Source organism: Microcaecilia unicolor, chromosome 1, assembly GCF_901765095.1.
Source record: "Microcaecilia unicolor chromosome 1, aMicUni1.1, whole genome shotgun sequence".
In the NCBI taxonomy this organism is placed as follows: Eukaryota; Metazoa; Chordata; class Amphibia; order Gymnophiona; family Siphonopidae; genus Microcaecilia; species Microcaecilia unicolor.
The window spans coordinates 468113349-468135748 of NC_044031.1; the positions used below are offsets into that span (position 1 = coordinate 468113349).

A 22400-nucleotide genomic window follows, 5' to 3' on the forward strand; every position below is an offset into this window, starting at 1 on the left:
CAGAGGGCTGCCGACGTTTCTGAGATGTTTAGTTGGTGCAAAGTAATGAGTCAAATAATGATAGTCACCCTTCATGGTGCTTCCTGCATATCCCTTCTCTACAAGGTGTCTAGAGATGAAAGATCCACGTTTGCTCGTCTGTTTAGGTTAGAGAGTTGTTTGGGGTTTTTTTTTTTAATTCTGAGTTTCTCCTCACTACTTGTCTATGTAAATACTGAGGAGCTAGACTGGATGCCAAGAGAGATGTCTCAGTGCAGTCTTCAGGTCTCCATCTCCACCTACTGGTTGATGGACACAACTATCCCACAGGTTCTGTAATAGTGGGGAGGACTAATAGAAGAAAATTATGAGGTAAGAGCTAATTTCTCTTTACTTGTTGAACTTGTTACAGTATACATACTATAATGGATCTTTTGGCCTAAGGAAAATTTGTACTATAATGTAAGCTAATATTTATGTCCTTTTGCTGTGGTTAGAGTTGAGGAGGGGCTTTTCCTTACCGGAGATGATATTGATACATCCAGTGACCTGATGCTGGCTCAGATGCTGCAGACCCAGTTTGATAGGGAGTATGATGCCCAGCTTCGGAGAGAGGAAAAGAAGTTTAATGGCGACAGCAAAGGTACTGCTAGGGCATCCTCACAAGATGCATTGAAAGGCTTAATCTGAATTTGTTATGCCATTTGAGTTTTGGGGGGAAGGGTTTGCCCTTTATACCTGCTTTTGGCTGTTTAGGGATGACATTGAGGCATATTTTCAAAGCACTTAGCCTTCCAAAATTCCATAGGTTTCTATGGACATTTGGAAGGCTAAGTGCTTTGAAAATATGCCTCATTTTCCCTGCAGTCCAATTTGATCTCCCCTTGCCCCTTCAAGTTTTAAATAACTTCTGGCATCTTTCGTTTCCTGTTTTCAGCTACAGGTCTTAATACTGTTTTATAGTGTGCCCCTTCACCTATTTTCTTGTACTCTTATTGTATTGGTGTGACTGCAACTATAAAGGACAGAGTGTGTTCTCATATATCCAGAATGGAGGAAAAGTCTTTAGGACACATGATACATGCTATGAGAGGTAATGTGCAATATTGTAATGTATTTTGTTGTAGTTTCGATCTCCTTTGAGAATTATCGGAAGGTGCACCCTTATGAGGACAGTGATAGCTCAGAGGATGAGGTTGACTGGCAAGACACTCGTCATGATCCTTACAGGGCAGGTAAGCTGTGACTTTTGTTTTCGACCAGAAAGAAAGTCAAGACAGTGGCAGCTCTGCAAGAGTTCTAAAGTTAAATAAGTATGTCCTTATCCGCTGCAGTAGATGAATCCAGAAAGTGATGGGTTGTGTCCCTTTACCAGTAGATGGAAATAAAGATTACCAAACTGAAGGCAGTGGTACCAGACAGCCAGCCCCTCCAGCAGCTGGTAGATGGCTTTTTCATCAAATCCTGGATTTTTCTTTTCAGGTACTCCTCCTGGGCTACCTTAGCTAGTTGAGTGCTTGTGGTCAATAAAACCCCCCATATTGTTCGGCTTCTATTTCAAAAATAAAAAGTAGGGGGGGGACACGGAAGGAAGGAGACAGAGCTGGCTCTTCCTGCAGTGCTTGCTCAGCAGCAGGCTCCTGGCTGGGGTGGGGGTTGCTGCTACCTCGGACATGCTCCTCCTGACCGCATGGGTAAGTTCCTGATACTTGTTTTTTGCCGCTGTGGGGCGGGGGAAGCTTGGTGTGCATGGTGGCAGACAGCTGTTGATTTTCCCACTGCATTAAACTGAAATCCGCATCATGGCTGTGTCCGGCTAGTTGCTCTGACGCCATGGTGGGTGCGAGCACTTCTATTTCGCTGGAGCTGGCTGTTTCCTGTTTGGTGGTTTTGCTGGCGCCAGCAGATGCAGTTCCTGCCATTCTGAGAATGGAGGTTTCTGAGGCCTCCTGTCTTGGTGTGGATAGTGGCCCTTCTAGCAATGGAGATTCCTGTACTCCCATGGAAAACCCCTTTAGGGCTATTGGCAGCATCTACAGGTTCCTCTGACATGTTTGTCCTACTGTTGCATCGAGCTTATTTGCTTAAAAGGACTTTACCTCTGCCTCAGTCTCTGCCTGTCTCTTCTTCCCATGGGCTTCCGTCTGGGGATCTGGGGTAGGTTTTGCTGCCTTCTGCAGGGAATCTAGCACAGAAGAGGAGGTGGCTGGCCGCCTGGCTCAGAAGGAGTTTGTCTTCACTAAATTGAATTGCCTCACTAGTTACTCCAATCTCTAGATCATTTATAAAAATGTTAAAAAGCAGCAGTCCCAGCATAGACCCCTGGGGAACCCCACTATCTACCCTTCTCCATTGAGTATACTGACCAATTAACCCTACTCTGTTTTTTCTATCTTTTAACCAGTTTTTAATCCACAATAGAACACTACCTCCTATCCCTTGACTCTCCATTTTCCTCTAGAGTCTTTCGTGAGGTACTTTATCAAATGCCTTTTGAAATTCCAGATACACAATATCGACCAACTCACCTTTATTGTTCTCAAAAAAAAAAAAAAAAAAAAATCAGAAGATGAGGATGATTGGTGACTTTAATGCTGTTTCACACGGTATTTATTCTGATACGATTTGTTTGTGAGGAAGGCTTCTGGTCTCATTTGCCTGTTTCTGCTTGGTGATGAGACATATACTGAGTGAAGGAAGGGCTGGCAGTCTGGTACCACTGCCTTCAGTTTGATAATCTTTCTCCACCTGCTGGTAGAGGGACACAACCCATAGTTTCTGGATTCATCTGCTGAAGTAAAGGACAGAAAATTATCGGCAGGTAAAGCATAATATTTGCCTTTTCTGAATGCATATATCTGGCTTAACCGGGATCTAATAATATAAAGCAGTGGTACTGATAAGCTCAGAGAATATAGGCATCTTCTGGTGGCTGATATTGGACTCCTCTACCTTACTGTCTAGCATGGACACATCTTTCTTAGACTATTGTTCTGAAGACTAAGATATTAGTATTAAAAGTAAGTAAAGTGAGAGTTGGGGGGGGGGGGGTGAATTTACTTTTTTTTTTTTTTTTTTTTAAGGAATCAGGTCTGCAAATGGACTGCAAGCCTGTGCAGCAAGGTGGCCACTGATAGTGAATACCTTGCCGCAGGGGTGTACTGCAAGACCTGTAGTCCATTTGTGCTGCTCTCCTGGAGGTTTTAAGGCCTAACTCTGGCAATTTTAAGGGAGCAAATACATTAAACAATTAGCAGGCTCAGGATTGTTAGGTATAGCAGAAGCGGAGCCTTGTTTGTGAAAGTAGCAATTGTTAAATCCATTCTATACTCAGCTGATATGTAAAGTGGTAATGGATTTGATATACAGCCTTTCTGTATAATTCCAGTCAAAGAATTAGTGTGGAACTGCTATCCTATTAGGGCCATCTTTCTCATGGTCACTTAGAAAATGTAAATGAGCACTGCTTGTATTCTGTCATCTACTTGCATCATTTTCTGGCTTGCAGATAAACCTACCACGATTCCAAAAAAGGGATTTGCTGGAAAAGGCAAAGATATTACCACAAAGCATGATGAGGTGGTATGTGGAAGAAAGAATACTGCTCGCATGGAGAAGGTAAGTAGCAATGAATAAAACACTCAACCCAGGTCTGTTACCTGGATGGGTTTATGGTTTGATTTAAATTTGCTATACTGCCATATTTAACTGGCAGGTCTCGGTGGTTTGCATAACTCAAAAAAAAAAACAGTAAGAGAAAAGGAACTAGAAAGTGGATAGATCATGTACTAAGAGGAGTGAGGAGATGGGGGGGTAGGGGGACTTGAAGTAGAGAGGGAAAGGGAGGGGGCAGACAGCATGAGATTGAGGGGGGGAGGACAACAGCTCAGTTTGTGGTGAAAGCCTTGACAAACAACCAGGAATTTTTCAATGTGGTTTCTGCATGAATATCTAACAGGAGAGAATTCCAGTGGAAACGGGCGGCGTGATGAGTGGAGTCTAACTGAGCCTGTTAGGCTGGATAAAACTAGACTGATCGTTAATTGAATGGAGGAGATGGACCCAGCGAGTAAGGATTAGTGAGGGGGGGGGAGGGAAGGTAGTAAGGGAGACCATCCTATGGGATTTGAATATAAGGACTAATACTGAAAAGTGCACATTGGTGAACTGGTAACCAGTGATACTTCTGATGCAATGGAGATATGTGATTGGAACGATGAGCATGACATAATAGCCAAATGGCTGTATACTGGTCTCATCTTGGTCCTTGAAGGCAAGTCCAGCTTTTCTGGTGTATGCACAACAAATGTCCATATATTCATTCTTATATCCCACAATTATCCAAAAATAGGCTTCGATTCAATGTGGCTTTGGTTATTAGATGGTACATTCTGATGTGTTGTGTTTTGCATTACATTACAATCATTGTATTACATTGTATTCAATGTTGGACACTTATGTGGTTAAAACACCATGTGCAGGATGTGTGAGCAAGTCTGCACAAGCTGACAAGATCGTACATAAATGCATTCATTTGGCTTGCTTCGTGACTAGAGGAGTTTATGAGAGCATCTCTCCGCTTGATCTTATGCAAAGTCTTTGCATCTATATGATATTTTATCTTAATGAGACAGCGCAGCATCGCAGCATATTGATTGTTACAATACAGCCGTACGTACTCTGCTACATTTCTCAACCCCTGACGCAGGTGCTCAGCGCCGAAACACAGACCGTTTCAGGTCCATTTAAAGATATGTTCCTCTAAACATATGATTAAAGGTTTCTTTCCCCTAATACATTACAATAATTGTATTATTACATTGTATTCAATGTTGGACACTTATGTGGTTAAAACACATGTGCAGGATGTGACAAGATGGTACATAAACGCATTCATTTGGCTGTGACTGTTATAAGGAAACATTTTCTGTGTGAAACATGCTTTAAGAGCAGAAGATGCTTTAAAAAAAAATTAATCCACAGAAGTTGTTTCTGTAAAGTTATCTATGTAACTCAAGGCGAATTTCCATAGCATCCCACAGACTTGTGGATTATGTCCCTCTATCAGTGGGTGGAGATACAGAGAACTTCAGAGGTTTACTATATGTGGTCATGTGCAGTCACCTTAACTTCAGTATTCTTTCTATCTAGCAGGTGGATGGCCATATCTGTGCAGCTCTGGATTGATTGGCTCCTGGCCTGGTCCCCTGGGGTCTGAGGTGTCCTGGACTTGGGTGCACACCTGGTGGTGCCAGGTCCCTCTCTTCCTCCCCCATCAACCCCTCCTCTCTGCCTGACTGGGGTTTGTGGTTCTTACTCTCCTGACTTTAAAAGGTTCATCCATACCTCGTGACTGGCTGATTTGTGGCTGTCTATCAGACTCTGCAAATGTCATCCAAGATACCTACTCTTCTTCAGTCCTTAAGATTGGTAATCAGTGTCACCAAGAGTTAGCTGTTTCTCTCACAAATCTTGGCTTATGGGGAGTGCTGTTCCATTTAGGCTTGGGAAGTCCTTTTCTTTATTTTGCTCCTCAGCAACAGATGCCAACTCAAGTCAGGTTTTACTTTCCCTATCAGGTCCAGGATATGGGAATAGGTTCAAGTTATGGGCACAAGGTTCTCTTTCTTGGACATTCCCCCATGGGCCTGAGTCCGTATCAGACCACTTCAGGGGTTCCTTCTCTGCTTTGGCCCCCATCTCTATGGTTCCCTTCAAGCCAGCTTAGTCTCAGTGGATGATTTCAACACAGCTTTCTGCTGATATTTCCGTTCTGTCTCCCTCAAGGTGGCTATCTGCAGCTTGTAGGCTGCTAGGGTGTGCCGTAGCTGGCGGCAACAGATTTCAGATCCCTTCAAGAAGGCAGACAGTCGACCACCTCCTCACTTGCCAGATGTAGAGTCGAGGCTGGCTTAATTGCCAGTTTTCTTCTATGATTTGTTTTGGTTGTCAGACATTTTTGGCGGTCACAGCCTGTCATTTGATGTGGTTGCTGCTGGGTGGTGAATGCAGCTTCTAACGATGGCTGGGTCAGCTCACTTTTCAGGGCAACTATTGTTTGAGGACTCCATGAAGTTTGTGGAAGACCTGGGTGACTTATAGACTCAACGTCTTCCTGAGGACATGTCTACAAGTTCTTTTCAGTCGGGTCAGGCTCGCGCTTTTCTTTACGACACCAGGACTATCATCCTGGGCAGCCTAGTTTTCTTTAGCAATCCAGTCCAGGCAGGTTCTCAGAACTCCCAACTTCATTCGTTTGAGATCCTCTGGATTTCCGGGCACACAGTTCTGTCTTTTCTGCATACGGTGGTTTCTGCCTTCCATCCCATTCCACCTTTTTCTCTTCCTGCTTCTTGGGTGTTCACCATTTATACTACTTGGAAGTGACCAGCGAGTTCCGTTGGTCAACTCTTTGCGTCTTGCTTTGCTCGGGACCATTAGGGGGGGCAGCTTCTCCCCTTGCACCCCACCTAGCCACGTCTCTGCGTAGTGGGGCAGTGCCTGGGATGACCCACTGAGCAGAAGTGACTTCCTACATAGCCTTATGCACTGCTAAAGACTGTAGTGGATTAGCAGATGTAGCGGTGGCAGGATCAGAAGCAGACAAATTCAGAACCTGGAGCGCCTTAGGTATATAATGGAGGAGTGGCCTAGTGGTTAGGGTGGTGGACTTTGGTCCTGGGGAACTGAGGAACTGAGTTCGATTCCCAGCACAGGCAGCTCCTTGTGACTCTGGGCAAGTCACTTAACCCTCCATTGCCCGCCGCATTGAGGCTGCCATGAGTGGGAAAGCGCGGGGTACGAATGTAACAAAAATAAAAATATAGGAAGGTGGGAACTCCTTACGAAACACCCACACTGTGGTAGGATCATCAGATTCCTGACCTGCTGAGCAGAAATGCCTCCCAGCATACCCTCATGTTGTCCTCTGGCTGGTCACAAGAAAGGGAATCTGGCTTCAAGAGCTGTAGTGGCCATTGGCTGAGAGAGGCAATTTCTTCAGCTGGCCTTTGTATGGAACAGTCTCTCCTGTTGCAGGTGGCAGCGCTTTCTTCCAGAGCGCAGTTGACTTCTTTCTGTGCCCCATCTGGCTTCCGTGGCTGCCTTTTGTAGTTCGGCCACTTGGACCTCTGTCCTGCCATGGATGGCTTTTGCAGAACGCCCACTTGATCTGCTGTCCTTCCCTTGCCAGGCTTTGCAGGCTTGCGGTGGCAGCGCTAGGCATTCCAGATTTGACATGGCAGCGCATGTAACCGTGGCCTGTGTATCATTGCTCCAGTCTGCTGAGGTTGTAGTACCCCACCCCACTTGAGGACTGCTTTGGTACATCCCACAAGTCTCTGGATTGATCTGTGGGACGCTATGGAAGGTAAAAATTAGTTCTTACCTGATAATTTTCTTTCCATTAGTCCCAACAGATCAATCTAGAGGCCTGCCTTTTATTGATCTGGGTTGAGTGTTTTCTTCTAGTTGCCTCAGTTTCATCCGATTCCTTCATTTGATTTTTGGCTACAAAAAAAAAGGCAAATCAAAACACAAAGGAAACCTTCTGTTACCCTCCCGCAGGAGCGGTCGAGGAGCCTACATGGGCTTTATGCAGGCAGGAGAGGACTTCCTCTTTCGTCTTCCACTGCTTTGGTATTGACAATGCTGAAGTTAAGGTGACTGCACATGACCACATAGTAAACCTCTGAAGTTCTCTCTATCTCCACCTGCTGGTAGGGGGACATAACCCACAAGTCTCTGGATTGATTTGTTGGGACTAATGGAAAGAAAATTATCAGGTAATAACTAATTTTACCATATTAAACGATGGATATGTTGATTGTACTGGCTGTTGATTCTCATTAACACTTTTCTTTCAGTTTGCACCTGAATTCCAAGTTGGAGATGGGATTGGGATGGACTTGAAACTGTCTAACCAGGTCTTCAATGCCTTAAAGCGACACTCACTATCTGAGCAACGTCGAAGTGCCAGGCTCCATGAGAAAAAGGAACACTCCACTGCTGTATGTGACATCCAGTCTGACTTTTTTTTTTCCCAAACCCTGCACGCATTGTATATTCAGCTTTTTTTTTTGTTTTAAAGATGTGAAATCGGAATAATACATAAGTGTCTGTTAAAGTTGTAAAGTCTAAATATCTAAACACTTTCCAAACCTCTCCCTTTGCGTGCCTCTTCATATCCAAGGGCAAAATAAACTCCAATTTTGTATAGATCGAACAGTTAAATGAATATCTTATCTGACCTTTTTTTCTCAAGTATTGCCCTGCTTTCCTTTCATTGTTCCATTAAATGTATTTCAGACAGCTTACATACCATTCCTCAAAAGATGGAGGTGACTTGCTTTTCCATCTCTTGGTGGGAACACATCTTGCTGTTAAACATGATGAAAAATATCAAGGCATGGCATGTTCATGAAAACTTTCAAGGCATGTTCATGAATTAATCGTAATCCTTTCCCTTTCCCAATACAAATACTTCACATAAGCGAAAGGAGAATTAGTAATGGTGGTTACATTAAGAATTCCCTTCCAAAAATTATTGAATTTTTGAACAGCCCAACTACACATGGTCAGAATCTCCCAACTGCTCACATTTCTGCCAGTAAAATGGAGAATCGGTGAATAATTTCACTTCAATCAGTTTATACCTTTACTATTCCTCTTGGTGCTAGGATTAGGCTTGTAAAATAGTCCAGGCTCATGTGAGATGAGAAAAACACCCATTTTGGGCAGGTTACTTCTATTCTTTGTCTTCTGGTTCTTTAGTATTCATACTCTGTTCTGCCTGGCACTATAGTGCTAGACCTGTTCTCTCAGGCTCACTGGCTTATGTGGTACCTTCTTGATTCTTTTCCTTTGTTGTAGGAACAAGCAGTGGACCCCAAAACACGGTTGCTGTTATATAAGCTGGTGAATGCTGGAATCCTGGATAGCATCAATGGCTGCATTAGTACAGGGAAAGAATCGGTGGTATTTCATGCCAGTGGAGGAAGGTAGATCTCAAATGTTACTCCATTTCACTCTAGTTGCTCTGGGCAGGGATGGATGGGAAATTCCAGTTATTTGTAGCTGGGAATGTAAACATCCATTGTACTTAGTGGAGACCTACAGAAGGTTTTGTCATAATGCTGGAACTTATTTTTCTCTTTTTTTTTTTTTTTTTTTTTTTTTCTCTCTCTCCTGTTTATTTAATAGGGTATGTGCAGTGTGATCCTGTATTAAATTTCAAATGTTTTTTTCCCTCCCTTTTTGTAAAGTATGGACGATCAGAATATACCTCCAGAATGTGCCATAAAAGTTTTCAAAACTACCCTAAATGAATTCAAAAACAGAGATAAATATATTAAGGATGACTACAGATTTAAAGAACGCTTCAGTAAACTGAATCCACGCAAAATTATCCGCATGTGGGCAGAAAAAGAGAAGCACAACCTGAAAAGGTATATAAAATGTTCATAAGGCCTAAAAAGCGTCATGGCCTACTTTTTATTTTTTTTCCTGTTTGTTTATCAGCCTTTTTTGTTGGTGTTTACTTCATTGAAGAGGCTAGCTTCATAAGTCTGGTGAGGGTGCGCACTAATGAGATTAACTTGAGCATCATGAGGGTTACTAAGAGCTAAGGTGATGTGATGTATCGGAATAGGAAGACATTCTGTGGACAATGAGGAGACTGCTGAACCTGATGGATGTAAGTCTTCTGTTTCAGTCTTAGGAAGTCTGGGCTTGATTCATAATGGGACTTCATTTTCTGTGGAAAAGCCAAAACCCTGGTGTGGAGGTAGATTGAATCAGGCTTTTAATGCCTGAACTTCATATCTAGTTCAGGTAATGGATTTTTGAGAGTGGGATTGGGGGGGGGGGGGGGATATTTGTTTTATTTGCTTGTCAACAAAGCAGTTGACATTAAGACCACTTACTAAGCGATAACTTGTATTCTACCAGAAAGCAGCATCAGATGTATTCTTTGTGGGGACTAACTTGCTTTTATAAATTGCACGAGATTGGACCTACTTTTATGTAATCTGTGCATAGGCCTTCCCAGAATTCAGACATAGCTGGGGCAGAGCTGCTTTGCATTATAAAACATGTGCATTCACATTTTATACTGAAATTGTCCATGTGTGCTGGGAGCTTATTGTAGGAGACCAGCTTAGCCACATGGTGCTGCTTTGACTCTTCCTATAGATGCTCTGATTGTGTGCAGCTGCTTTGGATGAAAGTAACTACAGTATTGTAGCAGGTAGTACCTGAACATTCAAGCAGTTAAAGGATGTTACTTGGATAATGTAAGTGAGGCAGAGGGATTCTTAGTCTAGAGGGTTTGGCTTGATTGCTGGAGAGAGCTTATTTAGTGTCATTGGTAGAACCCTATCTTACTGCTTTTGCAATTCTTTCTTAGCTTTCTCTGTGGCATCCGTTAGAAGTTATACACAGGATAAGTGGGGGGGAACCAATCATTTTCTTTTTCATTGCCATAGAATGCAGAAAGCTGGAATCCCCTGTCCAGAGGTTGTCATCCTGAAAAAACACATTCTGGTGATGTCTTTTATTGGCCAAGATCAAGTTCCAGCTCCTAAACTGAAGGAAGTGAAACTTGGCAGTGAAGACATGAAACAGGCATATTATCAGGTTCTATATGTAAGTTGCTTTTTTTTTTTCTGCTGTGGTTCCACATCTCTGCAATGCATACCTGAAATACTCTTTTTGGTAAAGAAGCTTGCCTGTGGTTATAACAAAAGTGAATGTGTGATACATAGGAAACATTAAGAGGTAATTTCTCCTTGTAGGTGAGAATTGGAGTTGCTTGGCAGTGAATGACAGGGCAGTTTTGACACACACATATTGGTCACATCACTATTACAATAGGGTAGTATGGAGACCTACTGGTGGTCTGATTTCAGGAAGCAGTTAATTAAAACAGGATTTTGTTCATCCCAAAGTCTTTCTGCTTGCAAGGCCCTTCCCTGAAGTCAAAAGGAGGCAGTAATAAAACGGCTAATCCATTCTTTGTTATGGACTTGTTTAAGAGCAAGGTAGCAAAATTATTTTCCACATTGCATAGGAACAACTTGAAACTTATCCTATTCTAGTTTCCATGCTATGAAATGGGCATAGTTTCAGCGTCGCTGTGCCATAATATCTCAGATAAAGTTCATATAGGGTGTAGTTCTATAACAAGCTTGCATAAATGTATAGAATAATGGCATTTATGCACATATTGTCAAAATGCCACCTAAGCACACTTGTAAATGCTTGTGTGACTTAATGCATCGGGGACGACTGTATACTTGGGTGGGCTCAAACTTGCGCATGTATCTTATAGCGGTTGTAAGTTCTGCAGTTATCTTCAACACTTAACCACTAACACTTAAACCAGCTTTGTGGCTGCCATGTGCTCAAGCTTAATATTGAGTGTGTATGTACTAGGTTAGGAAAGTAGAAGCCTAGAACAGGCTCTATCAGGTGTCTTGTTACTGAACTGCCCTCTTAGGGGATAATTCCTAAAGCCTTAATGCTGCTTCTAAAATATTTTGGTGTAAATTTGTAACACATGTGTCATGGCACAAGTATTTCATACATTAAAAAAAAAAAAGACTTTAATCAGAAACGTTTACACTGCATTAGAACAGGTATAAATGTTTAGCTGCAGTTCACTATGGGTTTTGTGGCACAGCTTAGACACAGTGCTTACTTGACCTCCCAATCTAGATTACCTGTTCTTATATGCACACACACAGGGTAATTTTATTTTAAATACAGTTTGGTAATGTTACAAGAGATTAGAGCAGATCACACCTACTGATAGTTGGTGGTGTCCTCCTTAATCTGTCCTTCACCTCATAAGTAGGAGTTTGTTTGCAGCTCAGTTGTCTTATACCAGCTAGAGCTAAAATCGCAACAGTAATGGGCAGCTCACTGATAAGTCATCTTTCCTGGCAGTGACTGGCTGAGGCACCTAGGAAGGGTAACTTAAAGACAAGCATGCCGCAGTATTTTGACTGACTGCCCCCCTCCCAAATCACTCAATCCTGTTCCCTCCCACCCCTTCCCCAATATTAAAAAAAAAAAATTTCCATGGCACAATCCCTCACCCACCCAGACTGTTTACCTGGTGTTTAGTGGCACCCCATCTGACACTCATTCAGGCCCCTATTGAGCTGGACCTTTTGGTGGGGCAACAGCAATGCCCGTGTATTCTTGCCTCAGGCGCTGTCATGTTTAAAATGGCAGGACCTTGCTTTGGTGCATTCTGGTTTGAGAGGTTTGGGAATCGCTGCCTTAGGTTCCCGTATATGGTGGAGCAGGCCTGCCCAGAGCATTGCAGAATGCGCCAGGCGGGACAGGGTTGGTCCCCACCATTTTGAAAATAACAGCACAGTGACTATCACTCTTTCCCCATTAAGAGATACTGGGTCAGGGGGATGGGTGCCACTAGACATACGGGACCTAGTTTGGGTGAGTGGGAGGGATGGGGCTGGTCATATGGGGGGAGGGGGGTGCCACTGGAAATGTATTTTTATCACGGGGGGTGGGGAGGGAACAGGATCTAGTGATACTTGGGGAGATGGGAGGGTGCTGGAGTGGAGCAGAGAGGAATGAAATGGGGTCGATGCTGACTCAGGGGGACCTGGCAGATTTCTAGCATTTAGCCCCTGCATGCTGCAGGGTAGCTTAATCAGCTATCATGTATGCTATGCACTGATGTCTACAGTGACGGTGCAGAAGCCATTTCAGCATACAGTGGCCATTAATGAGAAGTTAAACTGCTTGTTAAGGGCATGCTGTAGCCTGGGGTACCTTTCTGTAATGACCCGTTTGTTTGGTGTGTTAGGGCAGTATAACAAATACTCCAGAAACACAAACATGCCTCTTAATGCTGCATCCTGAGATGGATTCATATTTGCTGTCAAACTTCCCTCTGAGCTATTGTCCCATATCTGTGTTTAGGGGGGAGCTCTTGGCCTAAGGCAGTGATTTCCAAACCTGTCTTGGGGGGGGAACCTCAGCCAACGTTTTTCAGGATATCTGCAGTGAATATACATGAGTTTGGCATACCAAGGAGGCAGTGTGTGCAAATTGATATCATGAATATTCATTTATCATGGGTATCCTGAAAACCTGACTGGCTGGACTTCTCCCAGGACAGGTTTGGGAATTGCTGGCCTAAGGGTTCATATCCTTCATTCTCACAAAGTTCCATCCGGTTGCACCTCTATAGAATTTCTTTAGCCTAAGATTACATCACTTGTGCCTGCTTTTTTAACATTTGTTTCAATTGTCTCCACACAGATGATGCAGCAGTTGTATAAAGAGTGTAATCTGGTTCATGCTGACCTGAGTGAATATAACATGCTATGGCATGTTGGAAAGGTAAGCTATTGAGTGATTTTCTTATTGCGTGTACAAGCTATAAAAAGAAGAAAAAAATAACCCAGTCATGCCTTCTCTTCTAGGTTTGGCTCATTGATGTGAGCCAGTCTGTGGAACCAACTCACCCTCATGGGCTTAGTTTTCTGTTCAGAGACTGTCGGAATGTTTCACAGGTATATTTCAGTAACTGACAAATATTCATGGAGACTAGTTTTGTATTTGATCTAATGCAGGTTGTCTAGTTTTTATATGGTACTTAATGTAGCATTCAATGAATTTACACTGGGGGGGGGGGGGGGGGGGGGGGGAGGGGCAGTATGGATAAGCCTCTAGGACTCAACTGATTTGATATATAACCCAACTGACAATTTTTAGTTTTCCACATGGAAAAGGCCTTTGTACAAGTTTGTTTCATAAATACTAGAGTTTTTCTCAGGTGCCACCATGTCTGCTTTATGCAGCCTGCCTTTTGAGTTGTGAAATTTTAACTCTGCAAGCCTTTCAGTGATTAACTGGAGCTGCTTTGCTAATTGTGGAGAACTGTGGAAATGCTTTCTCTGAAGTTGCTGTAGTTAGTAAATTGGTACAGGTTTGTTTTTAACTGGATTTGTAAAATGACAAAGCAAGGCTGTGTACAGGTATTCCTTATTTTCCTCTGGCGTTTGTCCTCGGAGCAAAATAAGTTTGCAAGAGTTGTGATTTCTTAAGTGACCACCTTGATCTTTAATTGTTATACAGTGCAATTAATCAGGAAGGCAGTTTTTTGGGTTAGGAATATTCTGCAGCTCCAGCTTGAGAAACGGGCCAGAATTTACTAGGGATCTCTACTGTAAGCACAGCTGACCAGATATGTTGGGACCTTGTCTTAACTGATGTCCTGGAGCTTGCTTGGACACTAACTGTAATAGTGAATATTGTTTATCTTTCCTTTCCCATGTTAGTAATCACTTTACTATAATGCCCTTTTCTGATGGGCATTTAGGGCTCTAGTTACTAATGTATTAATGCACATGTGCATAGTCAGTAATGGGGCTGCATTAGGAATAATGGTACTTGGGATGTTTAAAGTGTTATATTGCAATAATGCACGTTGGTTAATGCATGTCTGTAAATAGCCCTCTGCATATATTTTTTTTCTGTGATCCAAGCATTTTTTTCTTCGTGGGCGAGTGCATTTCAACTGCGATCATAGGTTTTTGTGGGGCTTGCCCATCAGCAGAGAATAGTGTACATGATGGAGCTCTTACCCAGAAGCAAGCAGCTCAGTAGATGGGAGGAAAATTTGTACCCTGTGTATGTATTCCTGCACTAGAAGGTGGGACCTGAGCAGTGCTTGGTAGAATCTATGGGGTTTAATCCAGAGTATGTTTTAGGAGGTAACACTTAGATATTATGTCAATTTGTTTTTAGAAATCCTTGCTTCTCTCATTGTGATGATGACTTAATTTCTTGTGTTTATAGTTCTTTCAGAAAGCAGGAGTAACAGAAGCACTTGGTGAACGGGAACTTTTCAATGCAGTGTCTGGCTTAAATATTACAGCAGATAATGAAGTGGATTTCCTGGCTGAGGTGGGGGATATTTAGGGGCTTGGTTTGCTACTATCTCTTTATAAAAAAAAATCTTTTGACATTTCTGTATTCTCTGAAGTTGCTGAAAAGTTGAGACCTGCCCCACCCTAAGCTATCAAGAATATCTTCAGTTGCACAAAACTAAAGGTTCTACATAATAAGCTAAACTACCAAACATTCACACATATGGTTGATTGCCACTGCTTGGCAACCTTATCCCAGCCTTCAACATCCCACCTCTGTATGAAGTTTCCCATGCTTATATGTAGGTAGCTCTGCAGGCTCCCAGGTATGTACCTGGTTTGCGTAAGCATTTATCTTGCCATGAAAATCAACATCTTTATTACAATAAGCATAGTACAGAATAAGAATTGCTTATGACCTGTACGCAGAATTATTTAAAGTATCTTGGGGTATTTAGTGAACACCTATAGGGACACTGCATTTATAAGAAGTTTTTTCACTTTAAATAGATTGAAGATTTAGTATGCTAATGTTTTGAAATCTTTAAATATAAGGCTTTGGGATTGAGCACTTCAGTGATGATGTTTTAGAATGATTGATTAAAAATTATTTGAGACAAATGATTGAGTAAATGTAACAAGCTGGATTTTATTGTTGAAAAACTTAAATGTTCTGTTATGTGCCTTAATTAAGGGGTCCTTTTACAAAACTACACTGAAAAATGGCCTTTAGTGCACCCTTACATCAGTCTTTCCCACATGCAAAGGCCATTTTTAGCACAGCAGTAAAATGGCTAGCTTTTTTTTTTTTTTTTTTTTTTTATTAATGGCCATTAAATTAGTGCATGAGCACTTTTCACCTCCTGTTTTGTAGGCAGTAAGGGCTTACGCGTTAATCATGCAGTAATGCAGATATTCCCACACTCCATCCCAGACACTCTGTCCGCTCAAAGTATTACTATGCGACTCTCAGCCTGTTCAGTAGAGTTGTGGTAAGCACATGCTAGCACTTACCACAGCTTAGTAAAAGGAGCCCCTAATTAGTGTTAACAGTGATCAGTATTCATAAGATTGAATTGTGCTTTTATCTAGAAGGATGATAGTTTTAGTTTTGTTTTTTTACTATTTCCATGTTTTTCCTTTTTTGGACTTTAGTACCAATTAGAACATGAAATACAAGTGTTTGGTTTATTTGTGTCAAACAGTCAGCTGGGGGTGTAGGTTGGATTGCTAGAGAATAGCTTGCTCCCAAAGTCTTGTAATTTGCTGTGACAGTTGAGCCAAGAATACATTTTTGAGTTTTCCACCTTTTTTATTTATTTATTAATATGAATGTCCTATAACATTTTAATTTGTTTAATAGATTGAAGCCTTGGAGAAAGTTAATGAAGATCATGTACAGAATCATGGGAAGAAAGTCTCCACCTTTCAAACGGATCATGGGGGTCCACCAATATTTGAATAACAACTGGGGACCATAAAGGTGTTACCAAGAGAAAAAAGTTTGCTGCTTGTAAGACTGGCCAATGCCAAGCAGAAATCGCAGTACAGGAAAAATATCCCATAAGAAAGCCCTTGTTTTCATAAATGGGGTACATCTGTGCTTTCCAAAGAGCTCCAAGTGTGTGAAGCTCCTGGGATATTAGCATGGTGCTATGACTGTGCAAATGGAATGTTGCCATTTTTTGCACTGAGGACTCTTTAATACTCAACCATAGCTTAGTCTGGTTCCCAACACTTGTGCAACATTTTTTTATATCTCCTAGAAAGACTGGGAGTACTATGAAAGGTGGCTAAGTACAACGTGACTTTTAAACCTTTTTACTTGCAGTGGAGTCTAATTGCATTGCCCTTTCCATCTGCACGATTTGCTAGGAGTTTGTTGGAAGCTTGGCTGTTTGAGGTCAGAGCTTTTAACCTTTGGGAAGTGCCATTTTAGTTTGTACTGAATGGCCTTTAATGCTGTAATCCAAATGTTCTGTTTTTCCCTTCTTAAAAAATCATTAGAACTAGAACATGAAATGCTACCTATATCACTCAAATAGGTTTATAAAGTTCAACTAGCATCCTAAACCTTACTGGCAGGGAAAGCTGTGCTATGGCCTCTAGATCTACCTCATGAATAGGTATTTGGCCAAGTGTCTAGCAGCAACAGAGGCTAGCTCTGCATGGTTCAAGGATTGTGATAAAATACTTTATAGGAAAAGGGAGGACTTGGTCCTAAATGTTATATGTAGTTTCTTTTCTTTTGGTTTTTATTTAGTTTGCTAAAATATTATACTTGGAAATGGAAATTTAATCCAATTTTCTGCTTCTAGCTTGTTACTATAACTTTTTTTTTTTTCTCGCCTTCAGCTTACTGTATGTAGTTTTGACCTGAAGTGTATCTGGCTTCAGTTTTATAAGAAGCGCTTGCAAATGCTTGCCTCCTGCTGTTCAATTATAACCCAAGGATAACCTGTAACATTAATATGTGGCACTCATGATGTTATAGAAAGGGCAAACGAGTAAATAAATTTGAAAGACGATATTGTGGTGGATGTTTTTCATTTTACCTTTCTGCTCTTTTTAAATTTAATCCTGCAGTTCTTAAACCCAACTTTATTACCCCTCTTCCCCCCCCCCCCCCCCCCACACACACACACACAGTTAAGATAACACATACTTAACTTTTAGCAGCTGAGGCTGCAGTTGTTAGTGACTATCTTAGGACATTTTGATAAAAACAATTTGTCCCAAATTATCAGATCTACAAGGTAGTTTTTCAAGGGCAAAATTCCCTCCTTGTCTCTGAACAAAATATAAGCTGGCAATTTTTATTAGCAGCACATCTTAAGTCCATGCTGTCCTAAAAGAACATTTCATGCAAAAGGCATAAAACCTAATCTAAAATTACTAATCCAATATATATTTCACTAAAATATTGCCACCTTGATCCTGCTAGACTAGTCCAGAGGATGGAGACGGAAAGAACTAGAAATTTCTAGTGAGTACAGTAAGCACAATATACACTAGTACAGGTAGCATAGTACACTAATGGATTTCTGTACTTACTATACTTATTGTAAATTATGAGAACTAAAGTAGAGGATAAGTACAGTAAGTGGAGTAGGCTAATATAATAAGAAATGTACTATATATACTTCAATATAAACCAAGGTATTCTTCTCTCTTCCCCCCCCCCCCCCCCAAAAAAAAAAAAAAAGAAGCATGTTAGGCGGGGGGAGGTTGACTTGAAAATAAACTGAAGATAGAAATATGAGTGATCATTCTACAAAGACTAGACACCCTTGCCATAAGGTCAAGCTCAAACTCTCAAATCTATGCTACTTATAATTCTGTAGATACTGGCCTAGGTGGGTCCAGCCTGGTGTCTCAGTGGAACATGGATTTGATTACTGATGCTGGTCTTTCATTTTCTGGGTTGGCAGGGGAAGTGATGGTCACTTTCAGGGTCCATTATTACAAAGTTTGGAAGGAGCTTTGGTGCATGACTCCAGCTAAACTAAACTGGAAGGGAATGTAAAATAAGAGGGAAAATTGCCTAGCTTGTTGTAAATGAAGGCTCTTGTTATTGAATCCCAGGGTTTCTAGCCTCCTCCCCCTGCCAAACTGAAATTGGCAACCCCCTCGAAAGCCAGTGATCCTGTTGCCACCCCCCTCCCCAAGCTGCTGCTGCCACTACCACCTAACCTGGCCCTCCCCAATTGACTGGCTCCTCTGCCTCGCAACCCACCCCCTGACCAGCATTGCTCTTTTGTTGGCTGAGGCTGACACTAATGCTATTTGCTGGATAGGAGCCAGCAGGCGTTGACCATCTGGGCTTGCTCAAGGCCTTGCACCTGTCCAGCACAATTAAAATCAAAACTGAAGAAGGAAACAGAACTATAATCTATAATGGGAAAGAGACTTATGTACTTTTTTCTGTTCAAACAGACTCCATGCTCCATGACAGGTGCTCAAAACTAGGGAAGGGCAAACTAGAACCAAAAATGGGAACAGCCTAATCATATACCTACTGAAAAAAGATAAGTTTTAAGAGCTAACTGGAATTGCTGATACAGCTTCCATAGGTGTTAGGGGAAGATATTCCACAGACTGGGACCAGTAACAAACAGATTCCCGGAAAGTGTTCCGGAAAGCGATGAAATGAAGGAACCTGCAAGAGGTTTTGTGAACAGTGATTGTCTATTGAAATATAGCCAAAAGGCAAGCAAGAATGGGAGGCTGTCCTAAACAATAGCATTTGTAGACGTGTCAATCTTGTACACAATACGAGCCTAATAAGAAGCCAATGTTCAGATTTAAGATAATTGAGTTAGGTGATCATACTTGCGACCACCACAGACCACTTTCACTACCATGTTCTGTTGCAGTTGCCGAATTTTCCTTTGAGGGAGTTCCTTAAGCAAAGTATTACAATAATCCACATGAGAGCACCAGAACATGCATGCTTTTGGCTCCAGAAAGGGACAGTGTATCTGATTGTTGGAAAAAAACTGCTAGAAACTATAGATGAAAAAAAAACTGCTAGAAACTATAGCTGAAATGTGAGTGAAAAGTTTAAATCGGCATCAATAGTAGTGAAAAATTCTTACCTGATTTTCTTTCCTTGTGGTGTGTATCAAAGCAGTCCTAAAGTAGAGTGGAAATGGATAGTACCGATATGCCAAATGATGCATCTGACTGAGCAGAGACATCAAAATGGTAACATGCTGAAAAGATAAGCAGGGAAGACTAGATGCTGCCCTACATATTTCCTCCAGAGAGAATAGACTGGCTTCCGCATAGGAAGGCGTAACAGCACATGTAGAATGCGCCCAGAATCCGTCTGGAAAGAGGCTCACCTGCTAGAAAATATACAGATGTGGAGGAAGTGATGTCACTGCTTGAGTATGGATGCCTGAAGCTTGAACTCCATTGGACCAGTGTGAATTAACCTTACTTTACTTTCTCCTTCCTCTACAAGTGCCTTTTGGTATTATCGGGCTGGTGGCAGCTATAATGTCCACCCAAAAATGGTGGGAGAAATTTAAATATCTGCCAGAGGTAGCAAAGCATAGCAGACTGCCAGGTCACAGAGCAGGAACCAGCATGCCAAATGGCAGCAGGTTGCAAAGATTCAGAGGATGAGGAGCAAACTTTTTTTTTTTTTTTTTTTTCTGGGTCCACATTCTGAGATAGGGGGAGACGGTCCACCTTATTCGGGATGGAACCAGGCTGCTGGCGCTAACTCTTAGGGGAGAGAGCAGGTTTTAAACTACAATTGGGGAGGAGCCGACAGTTGCCTAGGAGTGCAAGGTTTGGTATGAAACATGACATTAAGGGAATCCTAGTAGAGAGGTTGGTGAAAGTAAGCCAGGTGTGCTTAATGAGAGAGCAGGATAAAGTATGCACGTCATCCCCTTCAACTTCTAAGCAGCTTGTAGATGCAAGGAAAAAAAAAAAAGCACAATTTGGTCCCTGTATACAAATGCTGGAAGCCTACACAATAAGATGGGAGAGTTACTGTATAGCACTAAATGATAAGGTAGATATAGGCATCTCAGAAAGTTTGTAGAAAGGACAATCAATGGGACACTTAAGGTACAAATTGTATCGCAATGATAGGATCAAATTGGAGGGGGGGGGGGTGCAATATGTTAAAAGAGAAATTGAGTCAAATTGAAATTCCATGTGTGAAGGGAAGGCGTATTCTTGTAGGGCTGTACTACTGTCTGCCAGGACAAAAAGAACAGACAGATGAAGAAATGTTTACATAGATCAGGAAAGCTGGCAAATTGGGCAACACTGTAATGGGTGATTTCAGTTACCCCGATATGACTGGATAAATGTTACATCAGGGAGTGCCAGGGGGAGAACATTTCTAGATGTAATAAATGGCTGCTGCTTGGAGCAACTGATCCAGGAACCAACGAGGGAAAGACATTTTGAATCTGGGCCATGGTGGCATGCAGGGCATAGTGAGAGAGCTGGTTGTGGGTCCCCTGGGAAATGGTGATCATAACATGATCAAGATTGAGCTGCTATCGGGGATGAACCTGCAAATGAAGTCTACTGTAGCTGCATTTAATTTTCAAAAGGGTGACTATAGATTAAGAAAATAGTTAAACTAAAAGCATTGACTGCTAAGGTTAGGACACTAAAGCAGGCATGGATGTTATTCAAAAATGCCATCTTGAAAGCCCAGACCAGATGTATTCCATGTATTTGCAAAGGTGGAAAGAATGAAAACATCAGCCAGCATGTTTAAAAGGTGAATAAAAGGCTATTACAGCCAAAAGATTGTCCTTCAAAGAAGAAAGGACCCAAATGAACAAAATAAGAATTAACATAAGCACTGGCAAGTCAGATGCAAAGCATTAATAAAGAAGGCTAAAAGAATTTTAAGAGCAACTTGCCACAGAGGCTAAAACTCAGCGTAACAACTTTTTAAGGTACATCAGAAGCAGCCTATGAGGGGAATCCATGGGACCGTTAGATTACGAAGGAGCAAAAGGGGCGCTCGGGGGGACAAGGACACAGTGGAGAAACAATTCTTTGCTTTGGTCTTAATGGAAGAAGATGTAAGAAATCTGCCTATACTGGAAATGGTTTTCAAGGATGATGCGGAGGAACTGAAAAATCTCAGTGAACCTGGAAGATATACTGAGCCAAATTGACAAATTAAAGAATAGTAAATCACCTGGACTGAATGGCATACATCCAAGGGTAATCAAAGAACCAGAGCATGAAATTGCTGATCTGCTGTTGGACAATTTTAACAACAGGTTACATATTACTTAGTACCTGAAGATTGGAGGGTAGCCAATGTGATGCTGATTTTATTTATTTATTTTTGTTTTAAAAAAGGGTTCCAGGGGTGATCTGGGAAATTACAGCCTGATAAGCTTGATGTTGATGCTGGGCAAAATAGTGGAAACTATCCTATATACTAATTTGCACCTCCAACGTTCTACGTCTGTATGCTTGGGTTCATAGCACAATTCCCATTGGTCCGCCCTCACGTCTGAACGTGATGATGTGAGAGGGAAGGGAAACCAGCACCAGCCAGGCACAGAAAGTTGGAGGTGAGGATACATTCATGGGAGAATCGCCCCCCTCCCTCCCCCCCTGTCCTGAGAGTTACAGGCCCTCTCCCTCCTCCTCCCCTCTCTGCCGAGTTCCAGACCCCCATGCCCCCCCCTTCTGAGTGGTAGCCCGACCTGCATTGCCCGCCCTCTTCTCCCAGACCTCCTGCCTCTCGCCTTCCTGCGTGCCGGCCTTAATTTAAAAGTTCTTACCTTGGGGTCCGCCGGCAGCAGTAAAAGGCGAGCAGTAATGGCGCTTCAGCCTGCCTTCCCTTCTGTCTCAGCTCTGCCTCTGATCGCACCCTTATTTCCTGTTTCCGGAAGGGCGGGACCAGAGGCAGAGCTGAGACAGAAGGGGAAGGCAGGCTAAAGCGCTGTGCCTGCTCGCCTTTTACTGCTGCTGCCAGACCCTGAGGTAAGAACTTTTAAATTCAGGCCGGCA

The 22400-nt window shown here is 42.3% G+C and overlaps 1 protein-coding gene across 1 annotated transcript in view; it reads left to right on the top strand.

The window, feature by feature from the left end:
* The window catches only part of RIOK3 (RIO kinase 3), a 34114-nt gene extending 16698 nt beyond the window's left edge, over positions 1 to 17416 (top strand). Inside the window, exons 3-13 of the mRNA XM_030213516.1 lie at positions 477 to 622; positions 1107 to 1214; positions 3488 to 3597; positions 7845 to 7988; positions 8851 to 8978; positions 9243 to 9425; positions 10464 to 10623; positions 13276 to 13356; positions 13440 to 13529; positions 14818 to 14925; positions 16252 to 17416. Of these exons, the coding sequence (XP_030069376.1) occupies positions 477 to 622; positions 1107 to 1214; positions 3488 to 3597; positions 7845 to 7988; positions 8851 to 8978; positions 9243 to 9425; positions 10464 to 10623; positions 13276 to 13356; positions 13440 to 13529; positions 14818 to 14925; positions 16252 to 16353 (1360 nt within the window). The 3' untranslated portion in view covers positions 16354 to 17416. The remainder of the gene's footprint in view (positions 1 to 476; positions 623 to 1106; positions 1215 to 3487; positions 3598 to 7844; positions 7989 to 8850; positions 8979 to 9242; positions 9426 to 10463; positions 10624 to 13275; positions 13357 to 13439; positions 13530 to 14817; positions 14926 to 16251) is intronic.
* Positions 17417 to 22400: the final 4984 nt, after the last annotated feature.